This window comes from Malus domestica, chromosome 08 (genome assembly GCF_042453785.1).
Source record: "Malus domestica chromosome 08, GDT2T_hap1".
NCBI lineage: Eukaryota > Viridiplantae > Streptophyta > Magnoliopsida > Rosales > Rosaceae > Malus > Malus domestica.
This window is the reverse complement of record NC_091668.1, coordinates 23,604,662-23,623,593: the sequence shown is the minus strand read 5'-3', so window position 1 is coordinate 23,623,593 and position 18,932 is coordinate 23,604,662. Positions and strand designations below refer to the sequence as shown.

The 18,932-nt window shown below is 36.5% G+C and overlaps 1 protein-coding gene across 1 annotated transcript; it reads left to right on the top strand.

Annotated features, from left to right (window-relative positions):
- Positions 1-4,026: 4,026 nt before the first annotated feature.
- On the top strand, positions 4,027-5,522 carry LOC103442881 (uncharacterized). The gene is made up of 6 exons (XM_008381673.2): positions 4,027-4,287; positions 4,501-4,596; positions 4,886-4,942; positions 5,100-5,225; positions 5,319-5,420; positions 5,517-5,522. Exons 1-6 carry the CDS (start codon positions 4,027-4,029, stop codon positions 5,520-5,522), a joined length of 648 nt encoding a protein of 215 aa, XP_008379895.2.
- The last annotated feature ends 13,410 nt before the right edge of the window (positions 5,523-18,932 follow it).

Below are 18,932 nucleotides of genomic sequence, written 5' to 3'. Positions count from 1 at the left end.
TTGAATTGTATTCAAGAAGGGTTAATACCTACTAAGTATTTTCATAAGTCAACAGAAATATTGAGTGCTGCAAACCAGTCGCCAATGCAATTAAATTATGAAATACCAAAAGCACATGTGTGTCAAAACAATATTTGTTTTAAACCCCCATTTGTTTTAATAAAAAATTATTTCTGATCCATATTAGGTCTCCCTTTTTTAGCACTCATATATCCTTTTAAAGTTCATCACAATAGGATTACCACCATAGTCTTGGGACAGAAAGTCACGTTTGAGTTCTACTTGGAAACAGATCTAAAAAAATTAAGACATTTACAGAAAAAATAATATTTCAAAAACCATTAGTATTATCACTAATCAGTCACAACACATTAATCTCTTAAAAGAAGAAATTAATCACAAAAGAATAGAATAACAGCTAACAAACAAATCTTTGTTAGAAACTATTAATAATTTTCAGAAGAAACTTAGTAAGGAGGTCTGTTCTGACATTCCCAATGCATTTTGGCATCGAAAACAACACATTGTTAAACTTCCATACATAAAAGAGTTTAATGAATCGAAAATACCTACTAAGGCCAGACCAATTCAAATGAGTCAAAAAGTCAGGAATTCTGCAAAACAGAGATCCAAGAACTTCTTAATAAATGAATTATTAGAAAAAGTAAATCACCATGGTCATGCCCTGCATTTTATGTTCAGAAAAACGTAGAATTAGAAAGAGGCACTCCCAGATTAGTTATTAACTATAAACCTTTGAATGAAGTTTTGGAATGGATTAAGTATCCAATCTCCAACAAAAGAGATTTGATAAAAAGGCTTTCCCGAGCAGTTATTTTTTCAAAATTTGACATGAAATTAGGTTTTTGGCAAATTCAAATACATGAATCTAATAAATACAAAACAGCTTTTATAACTCCTTTTGGACATTATGAATAGAATGTAATGTCTTTCGGCCTTAAGAATGCACCAAGTGAATTTCAAATTATTATGAATGAGATTTTTAATCAATATAGTTATTTTCAATTGTTTATATTGATGATGTTCTTATTTATTCAAAGTCAGTAGACAAACATTGGAAAAATTTGCATATGTTTGCTAGAATAATCAAATCCAATGGATTAGTTGTATCTGCTTCTAAGATTAAACTGTTTTAGACTAATGTTAGATTTTTAGGATACAATATTCATCGATCTACCATCCAACCTATTGATAGATTCATTCAATTTACTGATAAATTCCCAAATCAGATTACTGATAAAACTCAACTTCAAAGATTCCTTGGATCACTAAATTAGGTATCAAAATTTTACCTTCATCTTCGTCAACAGGGTAAACCATTGGTTAATCGTCTCAAAGATAATCCTCCAGCATAGTCTACCATTCATACCTCCATTGTCCAACAGATCAAGTCACATGTTAAGAGATTGCCCTGTCTTGGCATTCCAACTCCCAACTCATTCAAAATACTTGAAACTAATGCATCTGATATCGGTTATAGAGGTATCCTCTAACAGCAAACTTCTTACGGATCTCCTAAACAAATTGTTCGTTTCCATTCAGGAGTATGGAATCTTGCACAAAGTAAGTATAGTACTATTAAGAAAGAAATATTATCTATTGTATTATGCATTAGCAAGTTTCAAGATGATTTATTAAATCAATAAATTTTTGTTCAAGTTGATTGCAAATTTGCAAAACATGTTTTACAAAAAGATGTTCAAAACATTGCATCCAAATAGATTTTTGCACAGTGGCAAGCCATATTCAGTATTTTTTATTTTGATATTGAATACACCAAAGACAGCCACAATTGCATTCTAGATTTTTTTAACAAGAGAATTTCTGCAGGGAAAGAATATCAGGAAACAACAGTAGCCAGAGAAGGCTTCCGGCTACTCTTCCACCTCCACCACCAGTAAAAAAGGAATCTATTCCCGATTCCTCATCAGCCTTAACCATCACCAACATATTTACTCCCTTAAGATCTACTGTAGGACATATCCAACCAAATTACCAAAAGGCTTTAGCCAACCCATATGATCCATATTCATCAATGCCATCACCATCAACACCCAGAACACCTAGCTTTGCTAAAACATCCCCCTATGTAAAGAAAAATCCAATGGAATACCTCTTCAGCATCCCCAACCACATTGACAGAAAACAAACCCCAGAAAAACTAACCAAAACAATCTTACCTCTGAATTTCCATCATATACCAACTGAATCTTTCAAAACCCTCAAATACTACCAAGCAATTCTCAGTGAGACTGAAAGCATTGCCATCAAACCCATTTACAGTACCACCCATGAAAACAAAATACTCTACCATTCCCTCCATATTGAAAGCTTCCTTACCAAACAAGAATGGGGACTCCCCCTCTATCACACTAAATCACTTCACACCCAAAATGTTCTTATTCCCAACAACCATTATAATTATTTTGATTATATTCAAGCATGGACCAATATATTCCTACACCAAATATCTGATTTTAGTCACTTTTGGTTCATCACATTTGACAAAAGTTTCAGGTTAAACTTCCCAGCATGGTTTCCCAATTGGTGGTCAATTCACAGCCCAACAGCCAGCTTACTAGATCTCATGCAAATTTTATCATCTAGTTTCTAGAAAAGGTTTAATCAAAGCTGGTTCGACGATAGGATCACTCTTCTACCGTTGTTCATGGCAAAATACAAGGTATCTTGGATCATGAAATGGAACTACGAAGTTGAAACATGACAAGTTTACTATTCCCAGTGGGTTAAATGGTGGGACAAATTCGACTACCAAAAAATTATCAGTTTAGTCTCATCAGAATTTCCTATTGTTCCTATTCTAATGGTATCACCAACAACAACAAAGGCATTGCCAGAAATTCTAGAAAAAACACAATCATTATCAGACATTAGTCATTCATCCTCCCTCAAGGGAAAAACCAAATCATCCAGGTCCTCCAAAACAACAAGTTTGAAGAAAAAAGAGAAATCCTCACAGCTCAAGGAATTAGTCGATAAGCTTATGGCAGAAGCAACTTTGCTGCACAATGAAAAAGAAGACACAAATTCAGACTCATCAGACGCTTCGTCTCAACCCATCAAGTGGGCAGATTACCCACCGGATTCCCAAGACCCATTTGAAATTTGAAATTTTGAAAATGTAATAATTTGTAATCATTTCAGGATTTTACCCATGTAAATCACATAGTAGAAAACCATGTGATTTTTCACAAAAAAACAGCATCAGCAGTAGCAGCAATCATTCAGACATAACACTATCCATGAATAGTAAAATCACTTTTTACTATTCATCCATCATTTCAGCCAGTAGCAACGTGAATCCACAAGGAAAAACATTATCATTTGCCAGCCTTTACAACCTTTGGCACATGCAAGCTACAGATAGCAGCGGGATTTCCAACCTCAATAATCTTACTTCTCTCTACAAAAGCAAAATTCGTTTTCAGAAGAAGGGGACTTTAGACGAAAAATAGCTAAGACTTTTGCGAATTCTCTCAAGAACAGAAGCCATTATTCTGCTCCATCTCATATCCAGTTAAAATTACCAGGATGCCTGCGAGCACCACTGTTTTTCTTATCAATCTTCAGTAGAAGAAATTGTAAGTTGGTTTCCAATTTGAAATAAAATTATTTTAAACTCATATCTGCATCATTAATTTCATTATGAAGAATACTTTCATAACCACTGATTTTGAATGGCATAAAATTCTTACTCAGAGTCAATTTATTGAGTATCTCAAGTTCAAGGTAAATACCAATCGATCATTTATCATCTTCTTCCTTACTGTTTATAGCATTTGGTATGATATATGCACTCCCAATGAACATAATGACTGTAGTCTTGATTATTGTCCTCATAATTTCTATCATTATGAGTAGATATACGCTCCGCACCCATTTGGTCTGTGTGTGTGTGTGTGTATGTATACGTGTCTATATATACACACACATACATATTTTGGATTTTTTGGGTTTTGAATTGTAAAATACACCGAAGTGAGTATGAATGCACAAGCTTTAAGGAAGTTCGTTGAGGAGAATCAGAGATTGGTGTCGGAGTGTGCGCATCTAATGACTCAGTGCAACAAATGGGAGAGGGAGTGCTCACTCTACGATCATGACCTAGAGGCTCTAATGGATTTTGGGAATGAGGCTGATCAGCGTGCTAAGGAGGCCAAGATTCGTGATCAGGAGTTGGAGGACGAAGTCAGAAAGTTGAGGGATGAATTGGCGTTATTTAAGTACAAAATGGAGATGAATTCGGTAATTTCTTCAACATTTTATTTTTATCTTTTTTGCACTGTGAATAGGTTTTGATGGATAGAAAAAACTAAACTTGGACAACGGGTCAGATTTACTATGTTGGTTTTGTGAGACTTGCAAGTTCATGTGTTTATAATGTGAATTGCTTGTTTTTCTTTCACTGTGTAATGTTTTCGTGGAATGCTATTTTGTTTTACCTGAATTTTATTGTAGCTTCATGAAATTTTCTTTGTGCTTGGTGTATGCTTTCCGGAATGTTATTGCAGCTTCATTTATGCTTTTACAAAATTCATTGTTGATTTAGATGCTGTAAACAAGTTGTTATTCTTGGTTTCAATATTCACCAATTTTTCCAGCTTTGTGCAAACATCACATACATGTGCACACAATCACAGACAAATATTTAGATTAAAACTTGTGCCCTTTTTTTTAGTTTTACATTTTTCGGTTTCTTTGAAGCACTTGGCAGAACAAGTATATAAATTACTTACATGTAATTTTGTTCTGATGTTGAGCCATCGCTTAAATTTTGTCTTGTCAACATGGTATCTTGAAGTCGTTGTGTCAAAAAGTTATATCACTAGTTGCTATGGTAAAGGCACTTGAGAAGGATAAGGAACATCTTATGATCAATCTTCATATGGCTGATGAGGAGGTAAAGAGTGCAGAATATTTTCAACTTCCACTTGTTTTCCTTATGTCTTCTCGCTCGATTTTCCCTGGAAAACTCTATTGTACAAATGATATCCCATACTTGTGATGTATATACATCAAAATATCATAGAATGAGATCCCATATATCTCGTATGTAGGTCAAATTGCTTTTTGAAGAAAACAAAGTCCTAGATATGGAGAATAAAAGATTACTGAGGTTGTACCAGAAGGAAAGAAACCATTCTGCTTCTGGTGGAAAACATACTGACAGTGCATCAGCGAAGGTGGGACAAAGGGAAAATAACAGCTTTGACTCATTTATTCTTTATGTTGGTCTGCTCTAAGCCTCTAACACATGTATTGTTTCTTCATTGCAGTCAAATAAGCGCAAATCAAGCTCTAAGACAAGCAGCCTGATTCAAGGGAAGATTGATTTAGTGAGCAAGAAGCAGCAAGACAGTCCCTATCACCCTTGCGCTGTAACTCCCCTAACTCTAGAACCTATAAGAAGTAGTAAGTTTTTTGAACAATCCCATTTGTACGTTGTGTGTTTGGGATGCCTTATGATTGATTAGGGTTAAGATCACAGAGAAAGTTAGGAATGACTAACAAGTTTGATTGTAAGAAGTCTTTTAGTAAATGGTTAGGCGTTTTTCTGTTCAAAGGCCATGCCAAGTGCTTGTCTTTACAGCTTCGGTAACTTCTAGGAATGCAGTAGTTAATTGCAGTTGTGAAATTGTTTGCGTTTATGATGAATTTCTCTGATCATGTTCTCGTATATTACTATTGCCTATTAGTTTTAAAAATCTGTTCACAAAAGGTATATACTTTGACAATGCTCTCAACCCGTTCATGAAATTGATCTGATAGATAAAAGTTACTAAACCCACAAAATTAAAGCGATGAAACTAATAGATAACGAAGTTAACATTTCGGTTCTTCCGTTCACCATCAAAAGGATTTCCAAAACCTCTTCAGAACTAGGAACCAGGAGATACATCATCCAGCTTGTTGCTCTGCATCGGAGTTAAATCTATTGGCCTAATAAGTGCTTCCACATCTTCCTCGTATACTACACAGAAATTATACCTCTACACTTCCACATCTTCCTCATATCTGTTTGCCCAATCATTGCTAAACGGTTTCTGGATAGAAGGCTATAGAGCTTCATCTTCATCAAGTTTATCGACGTCAAACCTTGCGCCTCCGCAACATGTTGGATCAACAAATGTCTGATAAATCATTCATCCATATCCTATCGTCCACTTACAATTAATTACAAGAATGTCAACTCACGCTAACACCGCCTCTTAAGTTATGTATACATGTACTCCAGCGGCATACTTATCATGTAAAACACTTGACTCGTCATCCATCATATAAATCAGGTGTGCTAGAGTTTTCTTCTTTTTTGGACACTGTTTTGCCCAATGACCTTGTTTTCCACATAAGAAACATTTATTGGATTTAGGAAGAGGATTTCTTCTTCTAAGGCTTGCCTTTCTTTTTCGAAAATCAGCACAAGTTTGCTGTTGTGCATCCAAACTTCTGTAAATCGTTCCTGCAAAATTTTGCAAGTGTCGTATGTCCAGAAGCTTTCATGATTTGCCTTAATTGCTGAGATTGACAATGCTCCTTGAGTAAGGCTTCTGCTTTCTGGTACAGGCTTGCCAGACTGCAAGTAGTTAAGTCTTGAATTCCTTTATCTTGTAACTTCCTTTCAAGCATCTTCATGCTGACATATTCAGAATGAAAGTCCTTTTGATTACATCTATGTTTTTTGTTGAAGCGAAAGAATAACTGTTCTTGTTTAAGATAGTAATCCTATAGCCTAAGGATGTATGGATTCTCGAGAAGAGAGGAGCCGTGGTGGTCCCTCCCGGATCGCCTGGATCCCACGAGTAAATAGAAAGTTGGATCTACATTGGATCTCACCTGAATCGCCCCATCTATCCTCCTAAGTAGAAGTTGGTTTCAAACCACGATTAGAACAGGAGAAGTATGCCATTCTAATGTGCCTTAGATGATTCACATCTTAGGGTCAGGCACTGATGAGCACATTGAACTATCCTTGTGGCTGAGAGCCCTCACAGCCCAGGCATAACGACGCAATTATCAGGGGCGCGCTCTACCATTAAGCTAATAGCCCGTCGTGCAGGCCCCCCGCTAGAGGCTCGCTATGCCAAAAGCGAAAGAAACCCCATCCCTTTCTTTCATTTTTTACGCCTCCACGTCGCCACATGGGGACGTAAAAAAGGGGATCATATTAACTTGTTCCGACCTAGGATAATAAGCTCATAAGCTTAGTCTTACTTCACCATTGAGAAACGAAAGAAGGCTTCCATCTCCAAGTTTAACTCAGACGTAGCTCACTTCTTTTTGGGTGTGAAGCAGTGTCAAACCAAAATACCCAACAAGCATTAGCTCTACCTGAAAAAGAGGTGATCCAGTCGCACCTTCCAGTACGGCTACCTTATTACAACTTCACTCCAATCACTAGCCCTACCTTTGACATCCCCCCCTTGCGGTTAAGGTAACGACTTCGGGTATGGCCAACTCCCATAGTGTGATGAGCGGTAAATACAAGGCTCATGAATGAATTCACCGCCATATGGCTAACCGGCGATTACTAGCTATTCTAGCTTCATGTAGGCAAGTTGTAGCCTACGATCTGAACTGAGGACGGGTTTTTGGAGTTAGCTCACCTTCATGGGATCGTGACCCTTTTGTCCCTGCCATTGTAACACATGTGTCGTCCAGGGCATAAAGTGTGTAATGACTTGACATGATCCTCACCTTGATCACAGCACTTTTTTTTAATGCACTTTTCTGCACATCCTGCTTCTATTTCTTGGATACCTACAAACTCTCTAGAGACAAGAGTAAGTAGGAATGACATCGATTGTGGTGTGTTTAGACAAGCATGTCTAGTATTTTCTCCCAAACATATCAACAATTTGCGAAGTGATCCAATGCAAGTTGTAGCTAATCTTTCTGCCTCACCTTTGAAACCCAAAGTAGGGTTTATTAGAGCTTCTCTTTCTGTACAGGCAGCCATTTTCTCTAGGTAGCCGTCTTTTCTTCTGGATCAATAGGATCGATATTCCAGAAGTTTGTGTGATAGAGGAAAAGTATGTAGAAGAAATGATGAAAGAAAAAGAGTGAATGAAAAATTTGTGAAAGGCATGTCAAATGAATCTGTAAGGGAAAAGTAAGCAGGAGAAATGAAGAATGAAAAAGAGTAAAGGAAAAAATTGTGAAATGCATGTCAAATGAATTTGTATATAAAAAATAGTTATCAAATAAGAATCTGGATCCTTGCCGGATTCTCATTGTGAGGATCCGGAGATCCGTTCATCGTGTTCGTTTATTATACATCGTGTGGTTAAAAATCAATTTAAATATTTTTATTTAAAATTAAACATAAACATTACCTGATAAAAACTGATTGCACAATGTACGATAAATGAACAAGATTCACAAATCTCTAAGATCATTATAAAAAAGAGACAGTTTTAGGTGATGTTATAGACATTAACATTTACTTGTCAATTCTGCTAGTATAAAGTCAAACTCTCACTTTGAAATCACAAGCTTCGACAACAACAACAACAACAAAAATTGAACTTTAACGAAAAGCTCACAGTACTGTTTATTTTAACGAAAAATCACATTTTAACACTAAAAAGTCAATTATGATACTATTCACTTTACCTTTTATTTTTTCATTTTCATTAAAACTCAAAATTTTCAAATATTTTTCATTAGTTTTCCTAAAAACAAATTGGACAAATAAAGCACCGAAAGCACATCTGATGGGTACTCTTTAATGCATGTGTTAGTTATATTTAAGTCTATTGATCTCTTTATACACTCATGAATACAACTAATTTTTGCAAACTATTTTTTCGTCTTCTTGATAGAAAAGGTGGGCCCATGCACTTAGTTGGATTAATATGGTTTGATTTTTATTAGGTTTTTTCTTCATGTCTCGAAAATTACCGAGGAAAGTTCCACCATTGTGAAACTAGAATAATACAGGCAAATTACAAAACGTGAAGCGAATGAGAAAAAGAGATTGGGGATGACCATTCACTTTGATCAGCCTATATAATATTAAGGGTTTTTTAGATATAAATTCATGCAACACTTATTTTCTGGACAAAAATTCATCTCATTTTAAACATCTAAATAAAATCCAAATTTGAAGTAGAATGCCATGTAAACAAATAAATACCTATTATTTTCAAACTATTTACAATTGTGCCACAACACTCTAATTATGTTAATGAATTTAATTATTCACCATAATTGTGAGAAATAAGTGCCTTATAAAATTATCTACCTTATACTTCTCTTACCATCATATGTTTCATTTCTTTTATTTGTTTGACAATCATTGTAGGTAAATTATCTTGCATGTATGTATTAGACACCTTTTGTTAAAATTATATATATGCATACAAATAATTTATCTATATTTTTATGTAAAATAATATGTATTTAATTTATTTGAATCAATTGGCTAAAAACACTTATTTATTTTTCATGTGATATTACATGTATACTAGCCACATTTTGTTATTATTATATAGAGTGTGCAATCAATCGACATTCTTTTATTTTGTAGGTAAATTATTTTGCATGTAGGTAAATTTATATATATATATATATATATTTGCAAAATATTGGTATTTAATTAATTTTGAATAAAAAATATTTATTTATTTTGTAGGTAAATTATTCTGCATGTATCATTTTATAATTTACTAGGAACTTATATTGTTATATATGTTGTGCAAAATAATTTACCTATGTTACATTTAAAATATTGATAATTTTGAATAAAATAACTTTTTTATATTGTAGAATATACTAATTGTTAGCATCATGTGAAAACAACCATATAAGGAACATTGGTATCATGTAAATTTTTGCTATTAAATACATAGGAATCATGACATTTAAATTTTTTTTTTTTTACAAATCCCCATATGGTATTTGAACATTTAATTGAATAAAATAATGTAAAATAAATGTAGATAATAAATGAGAGACCCAAAGTAAGTGTTATTAGGGGTAATTTAGACATCCAAATATACAAATTTTGCCAAGTCAAACTTAATTATGGATATTGCTTAGTTGGAGCCTAGTCATTAGGTTTTTGTTAAAGAAATTTATCATGATGGGTTTTAATTAAAGAAAATTGAATTTCAAGGGTGTACTCATATTTTCAGATAAGGGCTCTTTAAATATAAACCCTTACAACTTTTATTTCCTAGATAAAAACCCACCTAGTTATAAATATCCAAATAAAACCCAAATTTAAAAATGACTGCCAAGTATAGAAGTAATTGAGGATTGCGAAATAGAATGCAAAATAAAAATTATATATTTTTTGTCTAAATGAGGATTGCGACCTAAGCGGGTGTAGGACTTGGTAGGCTAGCCAGGGCCTAAGCATGTATAGGCACCCCTTCTTAATTTTCAAACGCCTAGGGATTAATCGGGGCCGTTGCCAGTCGCCTAGCACCTGGGCGGGGCCTAGGATGCGCTAGCCAAGGATTTTTAGAACAATGCTAAAAAGTAGCCCATGATCGGGTGTTCCCTTTAGGTACCAAAGAATTCGTTTTACACCGGTGAGATGAGAAGTCCTATCTAGGATTTTGAAGATGCTGACATACTTGATTAACGAAGAATGAGATTTCCAATCTTGTCTATTCTAGGTAATGAAGAACTCCTACTAAAGATCAATAGCTTGTGGGTAGAGATGGCAACGGTTCGATTTGGGGACGAAAATGGTATATCCATCCCCATAAACATGGAAATTAACCATATTCATAACCGCAAATTAACCATCAGAAATTATCCATAAACATACTCACCGAGTAACGGATTTCTCATGGTTGACGGTTATATCCCTCTTCGCCAATACAAAAAAAATATATTTGTTCAGTTGACGCATTATAATTTAGTAGATGTTAATTTCGTCACTAAACATTTGATGTATAAATGGTTCAATGAACGAATCTCGTGGAGCATAAAAATTAAAGCATTGAATTTAAAACATTGGTGATGATGGCTGATCTTTGATATCTCCCATACGCACCATTGAATTATCATTGATTTTGATTCAAAAATTTTGAACTTCTCCACAAAATGCAACTCAAACAATACAACTTTTGTATTCTCAATGTAATGGGTTCGGTAAATAATGAATATACATACATACATACATACATACATACATATACATACATACATACATACATATATATATATACACATACATACATACATACATACATACATACATACATACATACATACATACATACATACATACATACATACATATATATATATACTATAACAATTATATTATATATTAGGGTATTCATATGGAATTCGGGTACGGATACGAACTTGGAAACCCTTGTAACCATATCCAAAACCATAACCGAATAATATTCACGATTTTTCCCCTATCCAAAATATACCCAATCTTTTATACACAAATATGTTCCATTCGGGGCGCTATTGGGTTTAACGGTTAGAATTACCATCCCTGCTTATGGATCAAGCTTGGTAGTATTAGGGGAGATAGGCTCACAGATTTGCATAAGCATGCTAGCCTTGGACAAAAGATCACACTACAACAAAATTGCCTTCATTGTGTCGGTTAGTGGTAGTGGTTTTATACTATTACTGTCGGATAAAATGTTTTTCTGACAGCATGTTTAAAAAGTGTCGGAAAGTAAAGTATTACTGTCGGTTATATCTAACAAGAATAATGAAGTGGGCCCTTAACTCCATTAGATACATTTTAAAAATAATTTTAACCAATTTTGGCCGATATATCCGACGTGAGTAAGTAATATGTCAAATATGTCAATTATTTTTGAATTTTTTATACTAACTCCGGCAGTTATAACCGACAAAAATATTTTCAAATTTTTTATACTAATTATGGCGGTTATATCCAACACAAATTGTGTCAAAATATTATATTATTTCCAATTTTTTTTAAACCATTACTTTTAATTAAACTTTCTTAAAAAATATTATATTATATTAAACAAATAGTGATTTTATTGTTTATAACCGTCGAAATTTTCGGTCCCGTTACCTAATCTTTGATTTTTTTTTTTTTTTTTTTTGCGATTTTATACGCATTCTATCTCGGAATATATACAAACATATTTGACGGTTTGATCATTGAAACTAGTTTCGTAGAATGCATATCCAATCAAATTGATAGATTTAACAAACACTTAAGAGTTAATGTTATACTTCCATTAAGTATAAAATCAGATTTATCCACTAGTGTAAATATTTTAAATTGAAGATCGAATTCATTCATTGCATTCTTATAGGGTCGAGGAGTGTAGCTGTTGTTTGTACCACACTTGACCAATCCCGAAACTACTGAGCAACGGTCAACGTTATATCATCAAGGACCCAGAAGAGTTTCCCTCCAACCAGGAGGCCAATCACAGCGCAACACGTGTTGACATCAGAAGCCAATCATAGCGCGACACGTGTCAACATCAGAAGCCAATCACAACACGACACGTGTCAATGTCAGAATGAAACTAGAAACTCTCTTCTATAAATAGATATCATTCTCTCACAATATTTCCTGATGTCATTTGTACTAAATCATTCACTTGTACTCACTAAAGGAAAGCTTGAACCTATGTACTTCTGTAAACCCTTCACAATTAATGAGAACTCTTCTACTCCGTGGACATAGCCAATCTGGGTGAACCACGTACATCTTGTGTTTGCTTCCCTGTCTCTATCCATTTGCATACTTATCCACACTAATGACCGGAGCAATCTAGCGAAGGTCATAAACTTAACATTTTATGTTGTACCAAAGTCTTCACTGATTTTGTGCATCAACATTTGGCGCCGTCTGTGGGAACGACACTTATTCCCACTCTCTTCAGCTTTGTTAAGCTAGTTTCCACCATTCGTACACTCTCTTTTGATCAGGCATCACTTTCCAACATGGGGAGTGAATGAAGCCACAGCACACAGAATGACACCCTTCTTGCACCTAGTGTGAAGCAACGAAAGAATGAAGGAAATAGGGTTGTTCTTCAAGCTAAAGTCGATGAGTTAGAAGCTCAGAACAACAAGATAGCAATGAAGAATGAGGTCTTTTAGGAGCAGTATGAGAAGCTCTTTAAGACGCTCCACAATACTAGCCATACTCAAACACGCGATCTTGTTGCCCATGTGGACATCAACCATCATCTGGGTGCCCCCCAACAGGGAGGGTCACCTCCCTTCGACATAGGTATCCCTGATGAGGAGCGAGCTAATCATCAAAACATTGATCAACATAAAACTTCTCTCAACCCAAATGCTTCGACCCGAAGCAGAAGAAGTAGAGGAAGACACCTCATTGCAGAAGGGTTAGAAGGATCGAAAGCCGTTTATCGTGACTATCGAGACTTCCTAAAGCAACATCAAGAGAATCCCCTCCACATATGCTCGAAGATCAATGACCCAAGGGTTTTTGAAAGACTTGGTCCCCTCCCTCGACCAAGGCCTGCTACCAATCTAGGGAAGGAACGACAGGTCCCAAAGGAACATGAAAGTACAGGGGACTCTGAGGTATTCCGACAAACTCACCTTAGAAGTCAGTACGGCGAGTCCAAGAAAAAACCACACCCTTGCTCAAACTTTCTTACTTCCAAGAGGCGATGGAAACTTACGAAAGAAAATTCCAGTGGTACATAACTCCACTTAGGACCCCCTTGTCCTACAGCTCCTTGAGGAAGTAAACAAGTTGAAGGCCAAACGTCAGGCCGAGATACCTGACTAGAACCAACTCAGGCCTGACCCTCTCACAAAAAGGATCCTCGACACCCCCCCTTCAAGCGAAGACAAAACAAAACCTTGGTTTACAACTTTATACTAAAATGGAGGACCCAATTGAACACCTTAACCTGTTTTAGTCCACCATGGCATATCGGATGCATACCGACGAATAGCGATGTCTTCTCTTCCCCTCCACCCTCTCTGGCGGAGCTCTAAACTGGTATTGCCGTCTTTCACCTGAGACAGTAGACTCATTTGAGGAACTGAGGAAACAGTTTGTCTCTCAACATATCTTCCAGACCGATCCCTTGCATTCTGCAGATGACTTGTACACTATTCGCCAGAAGCCAGACGAGTCACTACAAGAGTATGCCAGTCGCTTCAGCCATAAGTATTCTCGCTGTGCTGAGACAGATGACAAGACCGCCCTCAAGGCCTTCACGGTAGGCCTACGGGATTGTTTCTTCAAGTACATAATCAATGCCAACACTTGGAAGACTTACTCTGAGGTGATGGCACATGCTTACAACCACGCCTCAGCCGAAGCAAGGACATACCAAGAGAACCCCCATATGGTTAACCCCTATCAACAAATGGGAAGTGGAAGTCAAGTTCTACCAAGTGAGGAGATATTGGCCATTCAGACACCTATTGTTGAGGTCAAAAAAAAAAAAAAAAAAAAAAAGGAAAGAAGCGTTTCCTTAATTCAAGGAAAGTAGGAATGTGAGTGGCAAACAAATCAATGGTACACATTATTTTAAAGAAATCTACACCATCCATTGTAAAATAAAATAAATTTTAATTTTATAATGGGAAACAATTCCTCCATTTTTCTGGACGTGCAAAAGAAGTTAGTGCAAACTACCCACTTTCACCATACTTTTCACCCCACGTTGCTTCAAAGTCTATAAATAGGACATCAAACACAGAAAAAAAAAGAACAATAGAGGAGCACAGTAAGAGAGGCAAAGCAAGAGAGAAAAAGAAAAATGAGAAACAGAGAGAAAAACAGGATAAGATATCAAGTGATACCTGCAAGAACAAAGAGCAGGAAAAGCTACAAAGCATTTAAAGGTATAAATCTATCCTTCTAAATCTTTCTTTATATGGTTTCTCTCAGCTTTGCAGGAAAAAAAAAGCAATTTGTTTCTTCAAACCTCTCCCATCCCCAGTCCCATGAATTTCTTCAGGGTGATCTAAACCACCCCGTGAAGTTCCAATCAATCTGAGTGGTCCACTCCTCGCCGTTGCCGTCAATCCCATGAATTTCTTCAGGGTGGTTTAAACCACCCCGTGAAGTTCCAACCATGTCTAGATGATCACCGCACTGCAGCAACACCACCGCTCTTCAACTGTCGTCTCCGTCAGTCCTCCAGAAGACAGCCATGCCATGATCCCTGCCCAGCAAGTTCGTCCACGCCAAGAAGAAAAAAAGGAGCAGTTTGTGCCGCTACAATTAGTCCCATGAATTTCTTTGGGGTGGTTTAAACCACCCCATGAAGTTCCAATCAAACCTGAAAGAGAAGGAAAAATGGAGATTGTAAAGTCTACAAAAAGAAAGCTACAGCAGGGAATAAAAAAAGGGAAGTTGTCTTCAAAGTTGCTGGGAAATTTGACACAAACACAAAGAAAAGATGAGATGGAAATGGATTGATAGAAGCTCCAAGTCAAAAGAAAAACAACAAAGAAACCCGTCGCAGCCGTCGAGTGAAGGAAAAAAAAGGTTGCTAACGAAAGAAGAAGAATTGCACTAAAGCCTTACACCAGAAACAAGAAAGGAAGACCTCCAGTCAGTCGACAGGTCGTGGTCATCTCCAAGAGCCCTTGGTGTTCTTCCCAAAAATGGAAACGCGAAGAAAGCATAACGGAATAGGCGTTGGTTGTCACTAACCCAGTTTCATCCAAATTCTTAAATATAATCTTCAGTAAGCAAGAAGGATTCGTGACTTTAATTGAAGATTAGTTTGCCCCTGCGAAGACAAATCCATGCAGGATGCAGTAAAACTCAAAATAGGGGAAGTACTTGTTTTCAAAAAAAAAAAAAGCTTAGTGCATGGCACCTCAAAAATAAAAAGCAACGGCATATGAATATATGTCATTATCTTCAGTCTTCAGTGTACCATTTATTTGAAATAAGAGTTAAAACTCTAAAAAAAGAGCAGGCTCAAGATGCCTCATTAATGTTCAACCAACCAAAAATAAAAGGCTGTTTAAATGCCTTTTCAGTCCATATGGCGTGAATCCCACCTTCTACTCAAGGAAAGGACAAAGTCCTATTTACTTTGTACTGCGCAACCCACGCATGTTATTACTTGAAGAAAAAAGTGAAGTCCTATTTCACAAGGATCTATTGGACATTACCAAAGGTCATGTATGGGTTTCAAACAAATCCAATTGACTACTCATTTTGCCAAGACTGAACACAATTAGGCAAATCCAAATAAAAAATATGAACTACGCCGGTTTAATTCCATTAAGGATACGTAGGCAATCTGATATCAAATTATAGACGCAACCGTGAAATCAAGACGAATCCCTGGTTTATATAAACTAAATTCACTTCTGTTACTTTGACCAAGTAATTACAAATTCTATGAAGAGTAAAAGAGAAGCGAGCCGGTTCAAATTACAAATGACACGAAGCTGCTTCAAATGGTACAAAACCGTTTCAAGTTACAAATGGCACAAAGCCATATCAAATTTCAAATGGCATGAAGCCGCGTCAAATCCCAAAAGGCATGAAGCTGAAGAAAAATCTCAAATGGCATGAAGCCGAATCAAATGCTCCAACGACTTAAAGTTCTCGTCTGCATGAGCTAAAACTGCACAAGGCATCAAATGCTCCAATGGCGCAAAGTCCTCACCCGCATGAGCTAAAACTACACAAGGCATCAAATCTAAACAAGTATCAAGCATACAAGGAACTACGAGTGACTTTATCCCTCAACGAGGGTACATAGGTAATCTAGGGCTCTACCTAGATGCAGTCACAAAATCAAATAAACACCCAAATCCTCAAGTTACGATTTATTCATATTAGAATCAAAAGGTATTCCTTTCTTAAAAGAAAGGTTGTAATTAATAGGCGCGTAGCCTAGAATGGGTCGAACTCGAATTAAGAAAACCCTCCTCAAACGAATGAACAAGGGTGAAATTGTGTCAAGTGAATTATTTGTTTACATATTGTGTACAATTTTTGCTCAACACCCATTGCATCATCTCTTGCCTCATTTAGCTACTCGCTAAGTCACCAAACGTATCTGTCTCTTGGTAAGAGGAAAGATTTTTACTCTCAGCAAACCCATTACAACAAGAGGGATAAAAGTTCATATCAAGACAACCAGGGGTGAACGTACCGTCGACTATTATGACTATGGGGCCAAGCCTCACTCTTTCAAATTGAAGGACTAGGTACTGAAGGAAATGTTATTATAAGAAGGCATACACATTACAAATGTTTTGACTCTCAACCGCTTGAGATCTTTTGTCACATAAGCCATTCGGCAAATATTTAAAGAAGAGGGAATTCAGACAACTTCTTTTAAGTCTTTTGTGTTCCTAGCACTGGAACACTTAGTCTACGCTGACTTACCCTTATACTCCAACTCAGAGCTTCAACATGCGTACTTTGACACAAAGTACGTGATACTAAGTGTTACAACCAACATGGTTCACATATCAAAAGCATGGATCCCTTCATACATAGCAAAACATTCATAAGCATCACTCATATCAATCAACATAAATATCATACATTCCAACAAATCCATACATAAGCCAACTATGCTTCGAAAGGGTTCAACATACTTTGTGTCTTCAACACTTGCTACAATGTGCCTCGACACCTTGCCATTATTCTCACCAACCAGGTGATGAAATGTGAAGAAGTAACTCATCTTCATGCCACCAACCAGGTGATGAAATGTACAACCGGTACTCTCCTTCATGCCACTAACTAGGTGATGAAATGTATAACCTGTACTCGAATATCATTTGGCAACTTGCCACTCATGCCACAAACCAGGTGATGAAATGTACAACCCGTACTTTAATATCGTTTGGCAACTTGCCACTCATGCCACCAACCAGGTGAAGAAGGAACTCATCTTCGTGCCACCAACCAAGTGATGAAATGTACAACCCGTACTCTTATTCATGCCACCAACCAGGTGATGAAATGTACAACCCGTACTCTAATATCATTTGGCAACTTGCCACTCATGCCACCAACCAGGTGAAGAAGGAACTCATCTTCATGCCACCAACCAGGTGATGAAATGTATAACCCGTACTCTAATATCATTTGGCAACTTGCTACTCTTGCCACCAACCAAGTGAATAAGGAATTCATCTTCATGCCACCAGCTAGGTGATGAAATGTACAACTCGTACTCTCCTTCATACCACTAACCAGATGATGAAATGTACAACCCATACTCTAATATCATTTGGCAACTTGCCACTCATGCCACCAACCAAGTGAAGAAGGAACTCATCTTCGTGCCACCAACCAGGTGATGAAGGAACTCACCCTCGTACCACCAACTAAGTGATGAAAGCAACTCACCATTCATTGCACCAACTAGAAAAAAAGTGGTACAACTTGTACATGTGAACTCCTAGCATTCACAAAGAATAAAAAAAACCCTCAAGTTTTACAACTCAACTAGGGGAGCACTTATACCCAATAGTTACCAACAAAGTCTTATTGCAAGCCAACAATAACTTCAGTGCATGACATACGAAGATCAAGCTATTCAGCCCTTTTACATTTGCTTTAGACATTTCTCCTTTGTAACAATGCAAACATTACAACTCGTAGAAAGCTTCACACACTTTTGATCAAGACAGTATGAAGCAAAACCAATTAATAGTGCCAACAAAAGCTTCATCAATGGAGGGCAACCACAATTCTCAAAAGCTTCACACACTATTGATCAAGACAGTGTGAAGCAAAACCAATTTATGGTGCTAACAAGAGCTTCATCAATTGAGGGTAACCATAATTCTCAAAAGCTTCACACATTCTTGATCAAGACAGTGTGAAGCAAAACCAATTTATGGTGCCAACAAAAGCTTCATTAAAGGAATGCAACTACAAATTCTCAAAAGCTTCACACTATCTTGATCAAGATAGTGTGAAGCAAAATCAATTC

What these genes read in the sequence shown, in the direction of transcription:
- LOC103442881 (XM_008381673.2), top strand. Translation starts at nt 4,027, where the DNA reads ATGAATGCACAAGCTTTAAGGAAGTTCGTTGAGGAGAATCAGAGATTG. An exon ending in ACAAAATGGAGATGAATTCG is followed by an intron (nt 4,288 to 4,500) that starts GTAATTTCTTCA and finishes ATTTTATTGTAG; the next exon opens with CTTCATGAAATTTTCTTTGT. An exon ending in TTCATATGGCTGATGAGGAG is followed by an intron (nt 4,943 to 5,099) that starts GTAAAGAGTGCA and finishes TCTCGTATGTAG; the next exon opens with GTCAAATTGCTTTTTGAAGA.